General features: G+C 38.6%; 1 protein-coding gene across 1 annotated transcript in view; it reads right to left on the bottom strand.

The window, feature by feature from the left end:
• LOC126210346 (zinc finger FYVE domain-containing protein 1-like) overlaps positions 1-20,664 on the bottom strand; it is a 104,412-nt gene extending 83,748 nt beyond the window's left edge. Inside the window, exons 1-4 of the mRNA XM_049939561.1 lie at positions 20,000-20,664; positions 12,933-13,217; positions 11,332-11,560; positions 4,836-5,047 (exon numbers count right to left, since the gene is read on the bottom strand). Coding sequence (XP_049795518.1) covers positions 4,836-5,047; positions 11,332-11,560; positions 12,933-13,217; positions 20,000-20,266 — 993 coding nt within the window. The 5' untranslated portion in view covers positions 20,267-20,664. The remainder of the gene's footprint in view (positions 1-4,835; positions 5,048-11,331; positions 11,561-12,932; positions 13,218-19,999) is intronic.
• Positions 20,665-21,164: the final 500 nt, after the last annotated feature.

Here is a 21,164-nt window from a genome sequence, read left to right as displayed (position 1 = left end):
AATAATAATAATAATAATCAATTAAACAATCAGAGGAAAATGAAATATTAAGACAGCCACAAGAACAAGCACAAATAGAACACGAAGTGACACACAGATATAGAAGAAAAATTTCAGCTGACATATATAGAATACAAAGATACAAATACAGACATTAGACCATTCTTGCATAGACCACCAAATAACCCACAAGTCGAAACAACAATAACAACTATCAACACAATCATACACAACAAAATAAATGAAAATGCAACTATGGAAGAGTTACAACTAGTGATTTATATAGGAGCACTCACTACACTAAATATACACACTAGGCAGAGATCAGAACCAACCAACACACAGAAGAAACCCACAAAACCAGCATGGCAATACAGGCTACAGATCAGAATAGAAAAACTGAGAAAAGACATCGGACAGCTAACACAATTTATAAGAAATGAAATATCAGACAAAAAACGAAAAAGGTTAGGTAAAATCTCACAACAAGAAGCGGTAGAGCAGTTAGATGAAAAGAAGCAGAAATTACAAGCACTGGCCAAACGACTTGGAAGATACAAAAAAAGTGAAAATAGAGGAAACAAAACCAAACATTCAACACAAACCAAAAGAAATTTTACCAGACAATAGATAACACACACACATTAAAATAGACAATCCACCAAACATAACAGACATGGAACACTTTTGGAGCAACATATGGTCAAACCCGGTACAACATAACAGGCATGCACGGTGGATACAAGCAGAAACAGACACATACAAGATGATACCACAAATGCCTGAAGAGATCATTTTGCAACATGAAGTCACCCAAGCAATTAATTCTACTCACAATTGGAAAGCCTCTGGAAAAGATAAAACAGCAAATATCTGGCTAAAGAAGTTCACCTCAACACATTCACATCTAACTAAATTATTTAACACATCTAAAAACAAAGATGATGTGACTTACCAAACGAAAGCGCTGCCAGGTCGATAGACACACAAATATACACGTGTTTGTTTGTGTGTCTATCGACCTGCCAGCACTTTCGTTTGGTAAGTCACATCATCTTTGTTTTTAGATATATTTTTCCCACGTGGAATGTTTCCCTCTATTATATTCATATCATTAAATTATTTAACAGTTACATTGCAGACCCATACACATTGCCTGATACACTTACACATGGAATAAACCTAAAGATCAAGCAGACACAGCAAACCCATCTAAATATCGCCCCATAACATGCCTACCAACAATATACAAAATATTAACTTCGGTCATTACACAGAAATTAATGACACATACAGCACAGAACAAAATTATAAATGAAGAACAAAAAGGCTGTTGCAAAGGAGCACGAGGATGTAAAGAGCAACTGATAATAGATGCAGAGGTGACATATCAAGCTAAAACTAAACAAAGGTCGCTACACTATGCATACATTGATTACCAAAAAGCTTTTGATAGTGTACCCCACTCATGGTTACTACAAATATTGGAAATATACAAAGTAGATCCTAAATTGATACACTTCCTAAACATAGCAATGAAAAATTGGAAAACCACACTTAATATCCAAACAGATTCAAATAATATCACATCACAGCCAATACAGATTAAATGTGGAATATACCAAGGAGACTCATTAAGTCCTTTCTGGTTCTGCCTTGCTCTGAACAGACTATCCAACATCCTAAATAATACAAATTATGGATACAATATTACTGGAACATACCAACACAAAATCACACATTAGCTATACATGGATGACCTAAAACTACTGGCAGCAACAAATCAACAACTTAACCAATTACCAAAGATAACAGAAGTATTCAGCAATGATATAAATATGGCTTTTGGAACAGACAAATGTAAGAAAAATAGCATAGTCAAGGGAAAACACACTAAACAAGATGATTACATATTGGATAACCACAGTGACTGCATAGAAGTGATGGAAAAAACAGATGCCAAAAATATCTAGGATACAGACAAAAAATAGGAATAGATAATACAAATATTAAAGAAGAACTAAAAGAAAAATCTAGACAAAGACTAACAAAAATACTGAAAACAGAACTGACAGCAAGAAACAAGACAAAAGCTATAAATACTTATGCTATACCAATATTGACCTACTCATTTGGAGTAGTGAAATGGACTAACACAGACCTAGAAACACTCAATACACTTACATGATCACAAAGCCACAAATATAGAATACATCACACACATCCAGCAACAGAAAGATTCACGTTAAGTAGAAAGGAAGGAGAAAGGGGATTTATCGACATAAAAAACCTACATTATGGACAGGTAGACAATTTAAGAAAATTCTTTATAGAACGAGGCGAAACTAGCAAAATACACAAAGCGATCACTCATATAAATACATCGGCTACACCACTACAATTTCATAACTATCTCTACAACCCTTTAGATCGCATAACATGGCTAAGAAAAGGCAATATATACAGTGGGACGGAGGGATTTATGATTGCAATACAGGATCAAACAATAAACACCAGATATTACAGCAAGCATATTATTAAAGATCCCAATACCACAACAAATAAATGCAGACGTTGCAAACAACAAATAGAAACAGTAGATCACATCACAAGCGGATGCACAATACTAGCAAATACAGAATACCCCAGAAGACATGACAATGTAGCAAAAATAATACATCAACAACTTGCCATACAACATAAACTAATAGAACAACATGTTCCCACATACAAGTATGCACCACAAAATGTACTGGAGAATGATGAATACAAATTATACTGGAACAGAACCACTATAACAGATAAAACACCACATAACAAACCTGACATCATACTCACCAATAAAAAGAAGAAATTAACACAACTAATCGAAATATCCATACCCAATACAACAAATATACAGAAGAAAACAGGAGAAAAAATTGAAAAATATATCCAACTGGCTGAGGAAGTCACGGACATGTGGCATCATGATAAAGTTGACATTATACCGACTATACTATCAACTACAGGAGTCATACCACAATATATCCACCAGTACATCAACGCAATACAGCTACATCCAAACTTATACAGGGTGGTCCCGAATTCATGGTACAAACTTTAATGGTAGGTACAGGACATTGTAACAAGGATTTATTGTATAGGAATGTATAGTCGCAGGTGACGCGGTGAGGCGTAAACAGGGGAAAGAGAAATGGAGTGATCGGTTGGTGTCACTGCCGGTAGAGGGCAGTAGATGAACATGATGTATCGCAGTAGGGACAAGCGCCATTCACAATTGTGCTGCCGTAGACGATGGGTGACTTGACGTATGCAGAAAAAGCAGACATGCATTACATGTACGGCCGTGCAAATGGTAACGCCAGAGCTGCGTTACGAATGTATCGCGCGGAGTATCCTAATCGACGAATGCCGGATCATAGAATTTTTCAACGGTTACATCGTCAACTTTGTGAAACAGGTACGTTCGACGTCAACAGACATGACGCTGGTCGATTAAGAGCTGTACGCACTCCAAGACTGGAAGAACGCATCTTGAACATAGTGGCTGATAGACCCGAGTCAAGCACAAGAACTGTTGCGCGTGACGTACATGTGAGACATCAGACTGTATGCAGAGTGTTAAATGAAAATCGCTTACACCCCTTCCATTTTCAAAAAGTACAAGCATTGAATCCGGCAGATTATCCTCTTCGCGTGAACTTCTGCCAGTGGTTGTTGCAGCAATGTGCGTTGCAGCCGGATTTCGTAGGTCATGTGCTACTTACAGATGAAGCGACATTTTCACGCGAGGGTGTCTTTAATGCGCACAATTCCCATGTGTGGGCAACAGATAATCCACATGCAACGCGTCCACATGCGTATCAACAACATTTCGGTATTAATGTGTGGGCTGGTATTGTGAACGACTTTTTGATTGGGCCATACTTACTACCCACGCGACTCTGTGGCGAAAGCTATCTTATTTTTCTGCAAGAAGTGTTACCAGAACTGCTGCAAGATGTTCCGCTCGCCATTCGTAACCGCATGTGGTTTCAGCACGATGGAGCGCCAGCACACTTCAGCACTGCTGTACGGAATTACCTGAATGCCACGTTTGGTGCTAGATGGATTGGGCGTGGTGGACCAGTCCCTTGGCCACCCCGATCTCCTGATTTCTCTTGCCTCGATTACTTTTTATGGGGACATCTTAAGAGCCTTGTTTATGAGACTCCAGTTGACTCAGATGAGGATCTCGTTGCTCGCATATCTGTAGCTGCTGCAGGTGTGCGTGAAATACCAGGCATCTTTGAACGTGTACGCCAATCGCTGCACCGACGCTGTCAAGCATGTATCGCTCATGGTGGACGCAATTTTGAACACTTACTGTAAACATGACACTTGTCAACAACGATTTCAATAAAATCTTTCGTTTTCCTTTCGGCCGTTATTTCCCCTGTTTACGCCTCACCGCGTCACCTGGGACTATACATTCCTATACAATATATCCTTGTTACAATGTCCTGCACCTACCATTAAAGTTTGTACCATGAATTCGGGACCACCCTGTATATACAACTACAGAAATCTGTAATTATTGATACTTGTTCCATTACCCGAAAATTCCTAAATGCAATGTAACATATACCGTACAGTTAAAAGGAAGTCACGCTTGATGAAGATCCACGTCACTTTCCATTTTTAACCAGACATAACGTCTGAGAAAGAAAAGAAATAATAATAATAATAATAATAATAATAATATGTATGCAACGAAAGCTTCATCTTGTTGACCTATTTTGGCATTTGTCTTTTAGGCTCATCATTGCACACTACATGCACAGAAATGTTACCTTCAGAGTGTGGAAGACCAGTGCAGGAGGCCGTGGGGACCTGACAGAAGAGTTGTCCAATTCTGACCGCACGGCAAACCTCAGGGTCCCAAAGTCAGTAGCTTGGTTCACCGTCTGGATGCCCACATAGTGCAGCGAGCTGAAGGCGTCCATCTCGAGGCCGCACTGTGCAAACCTGGCCCGCAGCACGTCCTCAGGGGTTTCATCTAATGCTGTGGGCACAACACAGAGCTTTGTTCACAACTAGTGAACAATGAAAGTAGAGCGAAGAAACATAGGGAAAGAATGCTGTGCAGTAGGCCATAACATCCATGTACAGAATTCAACAACCCAAAGTTATTCAAGATCACACACTCTTTAAATATATTGCACAGCACTACTACTGGAACACATTTTGTCACCGAGTGGAAACTTTTAAGATTGCTTCAACTTGATGAAACAGAACAAGACAGAATGGAATGTCACATTATTCCACAATGCTTTTCAAAACAAAGCATTCATACAACAGAACAGGCTGAAATGGGATGTCAATGTCAATGTCCCTCAAGAAGAAAGTATTGATGTTGACTTTGGTGGGGAGAAAACAATGTCATCGCCTGCTGATGTTGGAAGTTAACCACCTATTTTTGTTAGCTCACTCTTGTTTTAACAGTCGGTTTTGTGATTCTGAGCCTTTATTTTAATTATTTTGCTTTTTCTCGAGACACACTGAAAATGTTCCATGGCAATTAGCATATCTTTTACACTGAAGGTTCTTCCTCAAGGGAGGCGAAAAATGATTTACGTTTTACAATACCTCAACAGAGCTGACACCTGCAACATATATAAATAAGAACATCATCAATAGATGAAGCAATTTCCATTAAATAACCATTTTTTGAGTGAAAAGCCAGCTCTAGTGGAGGAAAATACAATTTTTTTAACATTCATTGCTGGATTGGGGGAAAAAAACAATTGATAAGGTTAGCAGGCTCTATTTATTCCCTTATAAACACTGTTTGTATTTGTGTGTATATGTCCATGTTTTGAAATGATGTTTCACTTCACAGTAGTGTACTATACTAAACTGATCAAGAACGTCTGTTATGGAATTTGCTTTGGCCAAAGATAAACTTTATCACTGCTAGTTCCTTAATGCTGATACTACCTTCTGACTGGTTTGGTGCTGGTCTAAATGAACTGATGTGTTGACGTTCTTTCTAGTGTGAACACTCCATAATTTGATGTACTGTTGACTGAAGTTCTGTTCACATTCTGTGTGAATTGGCTTTTAACCAGTTTTATGAAGGACATAATCCCAGAACAAAATTTCACTTCAATGTGGACTCTACAAAGAAATAAAACCTAGCATTTCTCAACAGTGAGACCCTCACATTTTATCAGCAACACTTGTATTGACTGAGCTGACCAATCATAGCTCACTGCCCAATTCCAATTTTCTGTTAGGAACAGTTCTTAATGTCAGTCCATAATTTACGTTCAGTTTGTGCAGACACAGAGCGCTGTAAATCCCGTGCGACCACAAAATTCAGTGTGCTGTTTATCTGCTGCCGATAGGCCTGAGCTGGAACTAATCATCTTCACAGCAGCTAACTTAACTTTGAACCTATTGTAACATCATTACTACACCATTCAGTGTAGCCACTGTTTGATAACAGAGGAACAGGCAGTATTTCCTATTTATCTTTTTGTCCTGAGGGTGAGGGTAAAAAAAATCAAGAGGAAAGAAAGGTGTCTTACGCACAAGTCACATTCTAAATTCAAACTGAAGAGAGAATGTCCACAGGGCACCATGACCCTCTTGCAATGTATAGAAAGATAAGCACAGTCTAGGTCACTTTCTACTTTAGTGTATAACAGTTTTTGACACTTTTTAGGTCATCCTCAGATCCATTAATTACCAATTATCATGGAGCGCATGTCATCAGCCTGCAACGATTCACTTAAAATGACTGTGTTATGGAAATTGAACTTTCCATAACTTTTAAATCCTCTGCAAGATTCCAAGAGATAAGAAAAGACTGAGATGATGAGCTAATCGAAGATAGGCAGATAATATATAAAAAAAAGCATAGGCAACACAAACGCACATAGCAAAAAGCTGTAATGCGTGAAAATTCTCCAGAAGACCTTTATCCAACAGTGGGTGTCAAATGACTGATGGGATGAATGTGAGACCAACTGCCTTTGTTACTAAAATGTACAATATGTTTTTCTGTAACAATATTTGTATTGTGTTCATCCATCCTGATTTGGCTTTTCATGGTTTCCCTCAGTTCAGTCCATGTGCGTGACAGGATGGTTAGCAGTTAATGCTGTAGTGTGCTGCATTCTTGTGTGTCGTGCAACTGCAATCACACAGAACACAAAAGTAAGATAGCGTAAGATATAAATGGTAGCTTATAAGTACGGACAGACTGGCTGCAGATGTGTAAATTTCGCATCGCTTTAGAAATGCTCACATAAGACAGCTACTGTCATACCTTGTGCACAGGCACCATTTGCAATCTTTGCAGCACTTTCTGCTGTTTACACTCTAAGGTTAAAATGTTTAAGACACAGGAAACTCCCATCAACCATGACACATGGACTGATGTGCAGTTTTTCACATCGCAGAACACATCTGCTGCAAACTTTAACCACTGTCAGATTTCTGAGCTATATGGACGAGGATCCTCTCACTGGGACAAGAAGTCGTGGGTCATAGGACTCTGGCCTATGTGAAGAGGAGTGAAGAGGACCTCATCCTTACTGTGTGGGTGGAAGAAGGTACGTCGCGGCCGCATCATGGATTTTATAAGATGCAGCTTATTGTCTGTCACTTCCAGCCACTCTTCTTCCCATTAACACGCAGCTCAGCATTGAGGCAATAGCATGTGGTATTGTGGCACGTTGAAGTATCTGAGAACAGTGGCACGCCTCCTTGGCTGCTACATCCACCCTTTCGTTCCCCTTAATACTCAGAGCACTTAGGGAGCCAGAACAGATGAGGAATTCGGCACTCTGAACACATATCATTTCCTCCAGTCCCACAGGATTACATATAACTCTGCATCAAAAACAGTAAAGCCTTGAAGCAGTCAGATTTTGAAGACACAATCAGGGAAAACAACAGAGCAACCAATGGAGTCCACATCTACATCTACAGAGATACTCCACAAACCACCGTTTGGTGCGTGATGGAGGGTACCCTGCACCACTACTCATCATTTCCCCTCCTGTTCCACTCGCAAATAGAGCGAGGAAGAAACAATTGTCTGTATGCCTCCATAGGAGCCTTATTTCTCGTATCTTATCTTCTTGGTTCTTATACACAATGTAGGTCAGCAGCAGTAGAATCACTCGTATCTTATCTTCTTGGTTCTTACACACAATGTAGGTTGGCACCAGTAGAATCATTCAGTAGTCAGCTTCAAGTGCCAGTTCTCTGAAGTTTCTCAATAGTGTTTCTCGAAAACCCACCAGGGATCCCCACTGAGTTCCTGAAGCATCTCCGTAACACTTATGTTGTGTTTGAACCTACCAGTAACAAATCTAGCAGCCCGCCTCTGAATTGCTTCGATGTCTTCCTTCAATCTGACGGATACCAAACACTCGAGCAGTACTTAAGAATAGGTTGCACCAGCATACTACATGCTGTCTCCTTTACAAGTGAACCACTCTTTCCTAAAATTCTCCCAATAAACCGAAGTCAACCATTTGCCTTCCCTACCACAGTTTTAGCATGCTCATTACACCTCACATCGCTTTGTAACATTACGGCCAGATATTTAAATGACTTGACAGTGTCAAGCAGCACACTTGTAATACTGTATCCGAACAATACAGGTTTGATCTTCCTACTCATCTACATTAACTACATTTTTTCCACATTTAGGGCTAGCTGCCATTCATCACTCCAACTGGAAAGTTTGTCTAAAAGATCTTGTATCTTCCCACAGTTGCTCAACTTCGATACCTTACCTTACACTACGACATCATCAGCAAACAACTGCAGACAGCTGCCCACCATGTCCACCAAATCATTTATGTATATAGAGAACAACAGCGCTGCTATTGCACTTCCCTGAATTCCGTTGCTCGAATTCACGAGCTGCTCAGATCCTATGGGTGGGACCAAGCAGACCAACTGCAACAGAGCTCAGACTTTACACTGAGCAATTATCAACTATTTTATTATGTAAGTCACTGTTCCCAGGCTGCAAACTGTACAGTCAAAGAGTAGTTGTCAGTGTCGAGTGTTGCGGGCAGCAACAGGCCGATCGCAGATTTAATCATGGGCACTGTGTCAGCAGGACTTGCTGGTTTCCTACAGGTACTGACAACCGTATACCTCAAAAAAAATTGGCCACGTGCAAGTAGGCCTCACACTGACGGTTCCATACAAGCTCAATTATGTATACAGATCCAGGGAATCGAGAATCTAGACGGTTTTTGACTGTTGTCAATATTGACACCTGCAAGACACCAATCCTAAGAATTCCAAGACTTTTGAGAATATTTCAATTTTAAGTTAAAATTTTTAACATATCACAAAAAATATTTTTTGCATCTGATACAATTACAAATTAACAATTTTAGTATTTTTTCCTTTACTTGTGCTGTAAAATTTTGCTTCTTGCCAAATTTCATGACCCTATGTCAACGGAAAGTATCATATATGCTTTGATAAATGAGTTGAAACAACGCCCCGGGAGTAGACAACATTCCATTAGAACTACTGACGGTCTTTGGAGAGACAGTCCTGACAAAACTCTACCATCTGGTGTGCAAGATGTACGAGACAGGCGAAATACCCTCAGACTTCAAGAAGAGTATAATAATTCCAATCCCAAAGAAAGCAGGTGTTGACAGATGTGAAAATTACCGAACTATCAGTTTAATAAGTCACAGCTGCAAAATACTAACGCAAATTATTTACAGACGAATGGAAAAACTGGTAGAAGCTGACCTCTGGGAAGACCACTTTGGATTCTGTAGAAACATTGGAACAACGTTTCTAGCATTTGTAGACTTAGAGAAAGCTTTTGACAATGTTGACTGGAATACTCTATTTCAAATTCTAAAGGTGGTAGGGGTAAAATATAGGGAGCGAAAGGCTATTTACAATTTGTACAGAAACCAGATGGCAGTTATAAGAGTCGAGGGGCATGAGAGGGAAGCAGTGGTTGGGAAGGGAGTGAGACAGGGTTGTAGCCTCTCCCAGATGTTATTCAATCTGTATATTGAGCAAGCAGTAAAGGGAAAAGTTTGGAGTAGGTATTAAAATCCATGGAGAAGAAATAAAAACTTTGAGGTTCGCAGATGACATCGTAATTCTGTCAAAGACAGCAAAGGACCTGGAAGAGCAGCTGAATGGAATGGACAGTGTCTTGAAAGCAGGATAGAAGATGAACATCAACAAAAGCAAAACGAGGATAATGGAGTGTAGTCGAATGAAGTCGGGTGATGCTGAGGGAATTAGATTAGGAAACGAGACACTTTAAGTAGTAAATGAGTTTTGCTATTTGGGGAGCAAAATAACTGATGATGGTCGAAGTAGAGAGGATATAAAATGTAGACTGGCAATGGCAAGGAAAGCGTTTCTGAAGAAGAGAAATTTGTTAACATCGAGTATAGATTTAAGTGTCAGGAAGTCATTTCTGAAAGTATTTGTATGGAATGTAACCATGTATGGAAGTGGAACGTGAACGATAAGTAGTTTAGACAAGAAGAGAATAGAAGCTTTCGAAATGTGGTGCTGCAGAAGAATGCTGAAGATTAGGTGGGTAGATGACATAACTAATGAGGAGGTATTGAATAGAATTGGGGAGAAGAGAAATTTGTGGCACAACTTGACCAGAAGAAGGAATCGGTTGGTAGGACATATTCTGAGGCATAAAGGGATCACCAGTTTAGTATTGGAGGGCAGCACGGAGGATAAAAATTGCAGAGGGAGACCAAGAAATGAACAAGCTAAGCAGATTCAGAAGGATGCAGGTTGCAGTAAGTACTGGGAGATGATGAAGCTTGCACAGGATAGAGTAGCATGGAGAGCTGCATCAAACCAGTCTCAGGGCTGAAGACCACAACAACAACAAATAAGTTTGGAAGTATCAAAATTATGTGATCTTTTGATTACAGTGACATAGAAGATGAAATTTTTTACACTATCAAGGGACCATATACCTTAGTATGTGACAAATTTCAGCTTGGAACATGTATCCATTTCTGAGAAGAAGGAATCTTAACAGTCAAAGAGACAGACAGATGGAGAAACAGACAGATAGACAACAAAGAGTATCTACAAGGGTACCATATTTACCGATAAAGGTATGGAACACTAAAATGTGTTGACGCCAGCTTTACCTTTTTGTTTTTACTGAAAAATCTACTTAACATAGTACTCGTATTTGCTTGTACAAGCAACTAAATGTTGCATATTTCTAAGCACATCTCTTGTCTCAGCAGCACTGAGGTGACGATACATTGAGTCTTACAGAGCTCTGAAACTCACTCTGCTGCAGGGGCCTGGTGTGTCGAGTTTCATGGAAGATGATGACAGACGGTCCCAGGGAGGGCATCGACACTCCCCCCAGAGCGCGCAGCTTCCCACTGACTGCCTGGAGGGCGGCGGAAAAGTGCTGCGAGTAGGCACGCGATGCGGAGCCCAGGAAGACTAGCATGTCGCGGTGCAGGCGCTCGGCCCGCGTTCGGAAGATCACAATGTCCGAGACAGCCAGCACCTGTGGAGAACCACGATTTGCCTCAACAGTACACACTGCTCACTACATGTATGTGATTAAATTTCGTGACAGTGCTCCTAGTCTGGTTAAACTTCAAAACGGACATTTAATTTGTGTATGAATTTAGTTTTAGAAGGAGAAAACATTGGGCAAAAACACATTACTCTGATGGACTACTGTCACTACTTACCTCACTGGCAGTCCCAGCATTCTCATATTTTTAACAAGTTCACACCACTGCTGCAACAATTTTATATAATAGCCTCCTAATAAGAAATCTCTTCACCCTGTGCGATCACACTTTATTACTATATGTGGCTAGTGACTAGTTCACTCATTCACACATTGTATTCCATAAATATCACAATGGAGGAGAGTCTTCATTAAATAATTCTTATTCCACGCTTCTGTAGAAGAAATATTTTTTTGACCTCAGAAGATTGTTTCAGAAGATTACACAATGAATTCAATATTTGCAGAGTATACTAACAATCCTGTCAGTATGTCAACATGATGAGAGCCACTTCCAAGTACGAGTACAGAACTGAGTATTTCTGGTTAACTTACTCGTGTAGTTAATCTGCATGCCTAGGAACTTTAAATGTGGAATTCCACATAGTGTATGCAACTGATCACTGTTTATAGCATCTGTTACGTAATTTTTATTTGTTCTGTATTACACAGGCTGTTTGCTTTGAACCAGTTGTACGCCTGTTGCATTAGTCTCATTTGTTATTTCATGAACTAGTACAGATACAGTACCATATAAAGATGGCTTGGAACCAGGCACTAAAAAATGTCAATAATGACTGAAGCAACACAGTGAGTTAGTATAGGGCTAGTAAGTCATTTGTCCAAGATTAATTTTGCTTGGATCTATGAATTGTCAGTTACTACATTGATAAACGTATATATTAACAAAGAGAGGACAGGACAGGACAGGACAGGACAGGACAGGAAGCCTTGTTGAAAGAACCATTGTGTTTCGTGTTGGAATTGAGAGTGAAATGATGTTTACACCAAAGCATAATTAGTAACTGGTGCTCCTGGAGACCAGAAGAAGAAGATCAAGTACAAATAGTTCTCAGGTTATTAATTAACATACACAAACTTAGGATCCAATCAATTTACATCCAAAGTTAAGCATTTAAAATATCAAGTAATTCTGAGTATCATATGAAGAAGTTCAGTTTCTTGGTGATATTCATTGGTTTGCTTTTCCAATTAAATAATTTGAAAATCTCAAACTTAATTTTTGGTACTGTCAAACAATGATTTTTATTGTGTCAAGCAATCAAATGGTTGCATTAGACTACTACACTGTAAAAGTTTTATTAAAAAAAGTACGGGAAAGCATAAAATGTCGTCATACCTTAAGGAGGAGTCGTGTTCTCCTGTTTTCATCCATGCCTGATCCTCCCAGTAGCCCCTCTGTATCGAGGCAGATGGCTGTGCCGGAAGGCTCTAGAGCTGCCCACACCCCCATCGTGCAGGAGTCCTGTCCTTCCGACGTCCGAAATGCTTCTCGGCCACAGAAGAAGGTGTGGTTTAACGTGTGAGATTTGCCATCTCCGGCATTTCCCAGGACAGACACTACCTTCAGTCTTGCCTGAGGACCACAACCTAATCTGCCGGCCAACTGTTCGGCGGACGTCACCTAACAAACAATTTTTGCAATGAAAAGCAATCTGAGCAGACATGGCATACAATAAGAAAAGGAAATATCTTAACAGAGCAAGTTTGAAAACAAACATGAAAATCAATTGCAATAAGACCAAAGTATTTATAAACAAATAGAAAAAGCAAAATCAAATTTTTAGATGAAACTGCCAAGGCTTTCAAGATCAAAACTGATGTAAGACAAGGAGATGGACTGTGCCCACTGCTCAATTGTGTAGTGCAAAAGTTAATCAGGGAAAATAAGAAAAAGTAATTTTAAGGAATCATAGCTGGGAGAAAAAGGAATAATCAGGGAACTAATTGATGGGCTTCTGAAGGTGACCTTGCTATTTTAGCTGAATCTATACAAGATGCAATAATGCAGATGAATTTCCTGCAAGAGAGCTTCGAAAGCAAGACTATGTATAGCTTCTGGGAGAAATAAACAGAGTATATGATAGATTCAAAGGAGGAACCGAAATACACAGAAACTGATTATGGAAGAATAAAAATGGCTACAAAATTTAAATATACGACCAAATGCTTTGGAGAAAGAAGCTAACTTACCAAGGGCAAGGAAAATGGAAGTGGCTTCTCGATTAACAGAAAACCTGTATAACAAGAAATTTTTATGCATAAATAAAATAAAATGCAAATGTCGTGTGACTAGGGCCACCCGTCGGGTAGACCGTTCGCCGGGTGCAAGTCTTTTGATTTGATGCCACTTTGGTGACTTGCGTATCTATGGGGATGAAATGATGACGATTAGGACAACACAACACCAGTGCCTGAGCAGAGAAAATCTCTGACCCAGCCGGGAATCGAACTCGGGCCCTTACGACTGACAGTCTGTGACACTGACCACTCAGCTAGTGACGGCATATGCATAACTGCTAAATTCTGACACTACGACACTGTCTTTAGACCAGAATGACTTTATGCTGCAGAATGCCTTTTGTTACAGACAGACAATTAGGTGTAATAGAAAAGAAAAAAAGGACAATAATCAGGGAAATCTTGTGACCAAAATATGACAAAGGGAAATGGCTATTCAGAATTAATAAAGAAATGTATGGAAGAACTGAACAAATATTAGACACAATGAGGAAGACAAGAGTTGTGTTCTATGGAAAAAAGAACTTTTAATTTTCCTTGATAGAAACCCAAAAAACATCAATGACATAGGTCAAAGACATTAAAACAGAAAACGGAAATAACAGAGGAAGAAATACAAGAAAGAAAACGTTCAGGGCAAAAGTAAAAAGTTTCATGGGCTTCCAGCATAAAACAAAGGAAGAGTCTAATCCTATATGGGCAGAAGAAAGAAAGAGAGAGAGAGAGAGAGGAGAGAAGAAAGAAGACATAATTATTTTATGTGGTCCTCAGTAGGAAAAAATAGTGGTGTAATCAACACATTGAAATGAAGATAGTACAAATTACCAATGGGGCCTTGGAACCCTTTGATGAGGTTTTGTACTTGAGGAAGTTGTGCACAATGACCGGACTAACAGAAAAAAAAACAGGACACTAAAAAAGGCTGAAAATGTTTTTCATTAAACAAATAAGATTTTCAAAACCAAGCTTGTCGTGTGTGAAAACGAAAATGTATCAACAGTGTATCTTACAAGTTTTATATGTGGAACTAAGATCTTTTCTTGAATATCTAAGCCAGTTTTATGCACAGTGTTTTGCAGTTACCTATTTTCATTCACTGTCTGAAATCATCCTTCCCATTGTTTATATGTTGATTTTTATGTGTAATCTAGTTCGTTTATTTTTCAGTTACTTTACTTTTTCCTGATTTGTTTCTTAAATCTTCTACTGCAATTTGTAGCTTCCTCATATCTTCCTTGTTACCACAGTCTATCTAATTTTGTCTTTATAGTTTTATAATTTCTCTGTCATTCTACCGATAATTCTGTTTACTGTGGTTCTGTTTTTAACACCCAAAAACTGAGATGCATTTCTTCCTGATTTAACTCATTAATAGTTCCATATCTATGTACGCTGCTTCATTAGAAACTAGTTTCCAGTGTCCAATTTTTGGGTATTTTTTGCTTAAGCATGTTCTGCTTATCATTGTTTCTATCTTGAAGAATGTGTCTATTTCAGCAGTGTTCGTTTTTCGAAAATGGCCTCACTCAAATATGTTATTTCTGGCTGTGTAAGTGTTTTTAGTGATTTAATTTTGCAGCTGGTCATAGGTCTTTTTTGTTGCATGTATTTTGTTGATATATTGTAGTTTCATCAGTTTGTTTATTCTATTACACCACATGTGTTTTTCATTGAAATCATATGTTATGATATCGCCAAAATATCTAAATTTTATTACGAATTAACAATGCAGTCCCATGGCTACGTCACTAATTTTTGTACTTTGGCATCTGTAGACAATGACTTGATCTACATTTACATACATGCTCCACAAACCACTGTATGGTGCACAGTGGAAGGTATCTTGTACCATTGCTTGTCATTCCCTTTACTATTCCACTCACCCATGGAATGAAGCAAAAACGACTGACTGTACGTCTGTGTATGAGCCCTAATTTCTCTTGTCTTGATTTCATGGTCCTTGCATGAAACGTATGCTGGTGGCAGTAGAATCATTCTACAATCAGCTGCAGATGGCAGCTCTCTAAATTTTCTCCGTTGTTTCACAAAAAGAAAGTTCGTCTTCCCTCCACGGATTCTCATTTGGGTTCATAGAGTATTTCCATAATACTCTCATGCTGACTGATCCCAAAGGTAACAAATCTAGCAGCATACCTCTGAATTGCTCTGGTATCTTCCTTTAATCCGGTCTGATGATGAACCCAAACACTCCAGCAGTACTAACGAATGGGTCACACTCATGTTCTATATGTAGTCTCCTTTATTGATCAACTACACTTTACTAGAATTCTCACAATAAAGCAAAGTTGACCATTCGTCTTTCCTACTACCGACCTTACATGTTCATTCCACTTCATATCTCTTAATGATGTTGCTGTGCCAAGCACGAAACTAGTCATACTGTATTAGAACAATAAATGATTTCTTTTTTGTTACATTTTTATACATTTAGAACAAGCTGCCATTCATCACACCAAATAGAAATTCTATCTAAGTCATCCTGTATCCTCACAGAGCTATTCGACATCAACATGTTCCCACACATTACAGTGTCATCAGCAAACAGTCATAGATTGTTGCTCATCCTGTCTGTCATATCATTTATATAAATAATGAGAGCAGTCCTATAACAATCCCCTTGAGTACTCCACAAAACACGTTTTTTTTTTTTTTTTTTTATGAACAAACGCCGTCCAGTACAACAAACTGAGCTATATTTCTTAAGAAGTCTACGAGCCACTCACACACCTGAGAACCTACTCTTGTATGTTTGAACCTTCATTAACCAGCCACAGCAGGGTAACACGATTTCTGAAAATCTAGGAATATGGAATCTGCCTATTGGTCTTCATCTGTGCTTTGTGTGGGAAGAAAGGAAATTCAAATGCATGATGCTTTCTAAATCCATGCCAATTTGTGGGCAGAAGTTTTTCTTTCTCACGGAAATTTATTATATTAAAACTCAGAATAATCTCAGAATTCCACAAAAAACCAATGTTACAGATAGTGGATGGAGAGAACAGCAAAAATAGCTTGAAGTTGTTGCACTAAACTTAGTAAGTTCATCAAAAATTAATTTTAAATTTAAATATAGGGTATATTAGTACAAAAACCATTCAAAAGCTGACAGTCGCTAATTAAGCAATGAAGACATTCTTATTGGGAATTTCTAGGGAGACACAGGAAAACAAGCAAGTGACTCACAGAATACACTGGATTGGAAGGCATACTTATTATTGTATTGAAAGCAGAATTAAGGTGGGTCGTATATGTGGTGAGCTAAATGGATGGTAGATGGGCTAGGGAAATTCTTTTCTAAACTTTAAGAGATAAGGAAATTTCTAAACTACTTCATGGAACCAGAATGAGATTTTCACTCTGCAGCAGAGTGTGCGCTGATATGAAACTTCCTGGCAGATTAAAACTGTGTGCCCGACCGAGACTCAAACTCGGGACCTTTGCCTTTTGCAGGCAAGTGCTCTACCAACTGAGCTACCCAAGCACGACTCACGCCTGGTCCTCACAGCTTTACTTCTGCCAGTATCTCATCTCCCACCTTCCAAACTTTACAGAAGCTCTCCTGCGAACCATGCAGAACTAGCACTCCTGAAAGAAAGGATATTGCGGAGACATGGCTTAGCCACGGCCTGGGGGATGTTTCCAGAATGGTTTTGTGATATCAAGAGCTGCAGTCTGGTTATGATTTTGGGGTGTTGTTGGTTTTTATTTTGTGGTATAGACAATTTCTGATGAGCTATGTAGGTGTAGGGAAGTGACAGATTCCTGTGGATATTGTGAGTGTAGTGGAATGTGGGAATTTTGTGTTTCTTGTCGTCATTTTGTGTGTTTAAATTAGTTTGTTCCCACCCAAAAACTCCCAATTTCGCATGCTGATCCCGTTAGTTTGATTATATTTTTGGAGGGAGATGTGTTTCTTGTTTTTATGTTGTTGCGTTTATGTAATGACGTCATAGGTGTCATATTGGAGACATTGAGAATGGTCATTTCCTCCATATTTGTGACGTCATGGGTCAAAGCAGATGTGTGGAATCGGACGCTTCTGTAATGTTTTATGATCTGTGTAAATAATTAACTTTTTATGATTTTTATTAAATGGTATGGCAAACTGCAGTTATGTAATGTGAGTGATGCTGTATTAACCTTAGGGACATAACAGTCACTAGCTGTACTATTTCTGTGAGTTCTATTGGAAAATTTGATACGAAAACAAAATTAAGCAATTGTTTTTCTTCCTCAGCTAACAGCTAACGATATGTCATACTCTTCTGCTGAGTGAATGAGAAAAATGAGAAATTTAAGAAGAGGGAAACTACAAAAAGTACAAATAAAACAAACACCACGATAAATGAATGTAGGGAAAAAGGGGGAATGAATATATCAGAGCAAAGCCAAATTTATTTCCTTACAAGAAACAAAGTTCTATTGGTAAAGGCACAGCCAGTGCATGAATACCTCTACCAAATTCAGCACAAAAGGAAGTCTGTGTGGGTAAAGAACTGTTTGAAGTTATGTTGGCAACATTTTATTCTCTGTAAAACCGATTGAAATTTCTGAGACAGATATAGAAGGGAACAAACTCATGAATTGAGAATCTGTTTTTAACGAAGCACTTAATATAAAAAATACGTACCACCTTCCTTAAAAATGAACGGGAATTTATTCGTTGTCAAAGCCTAGTGATATGGAGGAATATCAACTAAAAAAGGACAATTTCCTAAAAAATTGTTGTATTTGGGAAATACAATATCTGCATTTCCCTCGATTCTGTTATGTGAGCGACACACACATTATACAATTCTGTTTATTTCACATGGACTTAAAATAAAACTATTTAATTAACCTGTATTTGATTGTGACTGTGAAGGGAAAAAAAGCTTTATGTCTAAAGATTATTCAAGAGCAGAAATACTTGATTATGTTTGAGAAGAGATTTCATACATCTTTTTTCTGTTACATGAGTGCCAGTTTTGTTTTTTTAATACTATTCACGATGTGGTACAAGTAAACTACACAAAATACAAAGTAAAATTAAGCAAACCTGATCAGTAATAAGGTTACTTCACTGAAGCCTAGCATTTACTTCATTTAAGTTTATTCACAATTAAAAAGACAAATGTGAAACTATCAACTAATAGTATGAGTGGCAGTGGAGTGATCCATGGGGTACATGATACTGGTGAACATGAAAGGGAGGCAGCAGCATAATGGGCAAGCAATAATGAGGGAAAATACTTCATGAATAGTGTCAAACACTTAAATGTCACACACTAAACTACAAACAAATTATTGTTTTACTCACATTCATACAAATATGGTAAGGACAGTTCTGGTAGGACATAAATAATTTAGGAGTAAAGGAGACCCCACACACAGTTCATTCTGCCACAGCTGGCAATATGTTCCTCACAAGTTGTCTTACAATTACCGATACTCCACAATTTGATGAGTTTTATGCCACACGTTTCAACTGCTGGCTGATACAAACAAGGACTTTGATACATAATGTAATGCACCCTCAGTGTTACATTAAACGCTTATGTCTTTTCACATATTCTGTAGACAAAACAATCCAAGAGGGGACAAATTCTTCAAGGCTTGTCATCCCTAGGAACATTTTTCCTCATTTCTGATTCGCCCTGTACATGAATACATAGAACATAGTATATAAGCCTATTATTTTCAATAGCAACAGAAGACATACAAACATTCACTACTGTACATAATATAAAAAATTAGCGTCATTTTACTTCTATTTCTTTCTACTTATTGTAAAAAGTGTACTATCTGACAGTAGTGGCACTATGAGGTATTCGATAAACAACTATCCATTATGCTATATTTCATAAATAATGATTTCTTTACACACTCTCTCTCCCTCTCTCTCTCTTTTTCCACACACCTCCTGAATAACTGTAAGTCTACTGTAGACACATCACATGAACACATTTCTTTTTACCTGGGTCAAATGATGAAATGAGAAAACAAAATGAGGATGATACAAAATTACAGATACTCTCACAAATTGATTGCCAGGAATATGTTTAAGAAACAACGCAAACACTGCTAACAGAAACTGAACTGGTATCTTCGGTTTTGTATTTAAACAGTTCTTTTTTAAATAACGTAACTCAACATAACTCTCACCTGAAGATTTTCTTGGTCGTCGATGAGCAGGAAGCTGCTTCCGTTTGTGGCATTATCGTCGTTCTGCGATCCTAATTTTAAGCTCGTAAACTGATTTGTGATGGTGACGCCGTCTGTTCCGGGATGATACAGTTTTATGCTATCGTGGTTAACCGTGTTTCCCACTACCTGAGTTTCAGAGAGACTGTCATAAGACTGCATGATGGCCGGTAGCGGGCCTCGCCTTCCCTGTCGCGCCATCGACGGCTTATTTACAAACATATCCATGTGCCACCGTCAAAAACAATAGGCGGCTTGGCGTGCAAGCACTGTAACTTGCACAACAGAATTCCTGGCACGGAACCAGCCGCACCAAGACACTTTCACTAGTGACGACACCTCTCGGTACTAACGCCACTAACTGACCACTTCTCAAGCACCATTGAGTTTCACGTCTTTCTGAACTGTCTAAAGCGCAGTAGCCGTACGTTCCACCTTATCAAATATTACTTTTATGTTGCGCAATAATTTGTCGCTAGTATCCTGTCACCTCGCAATTAAGCATCTTTAGATTGGTTTGGATACTTATGAAACTTCTGGTCACGACAGGCTAAACACTATCTTCGAATTAATTTAATAATCAGATTTATTTATTTGCAACTTGTGTCCGATCATGTGTTTTTGAATAACTGTGGCGAGAAAAAGAAAAATAACACGGTGTTTCAGATCGACATGAAAATCGACCGTAGTAGTGGATAAACAACGATATAAATCGCAATTTTTGTATTAAGTGTTTCAAATGAGAAGCTAAGTGTGTACGCGAGAATAATAAAAGGTGAAATAAGACGAACTGATGTTTTCTGCAATATTGAAGCTTGTGAACTACTTTCAAGTGAAAATACACCCATTACCAATGCAGAGATGTGAGAATCTCAGGGCTGTTTTTGTACTGATGTGACATCATCAACGTATCTGTAGCGAACGCATTTCGCATTTGAGGGACATGTCTGCTTAAGTTCAGGAATACAAAACATATGGAATTTGCCATTAGCTATTTGAAGCTCATATTTAACAAAATGCTAAATATATTTCCTTGATCAAAGGAAGCTTTTCACCAGATAATGTAAACCAGCAGAAAGAAGACTGTGTCATGCCTGTGGATCATTCATGAGATGCTAACAAGAAT

This window comes from Schistocerca nitens, chromosome 10 (genome assembly GCF_023898315.1).
Source record: "Schistocerca nitens isolate TAMUIC-IGC-003100 chromosome 10, iqSchNite1.1, whole genome shotgun sequence".
Taxonomy (NCBI): Eukaryota; Metazoa; Arthropoda; class Insecta; order Orthoptera; family Acrididae; genus Schistocerca; species Schistocerca nitens.
This window is presented reverse-complemented; position numbering and strand designations above follow the sequence as displayed.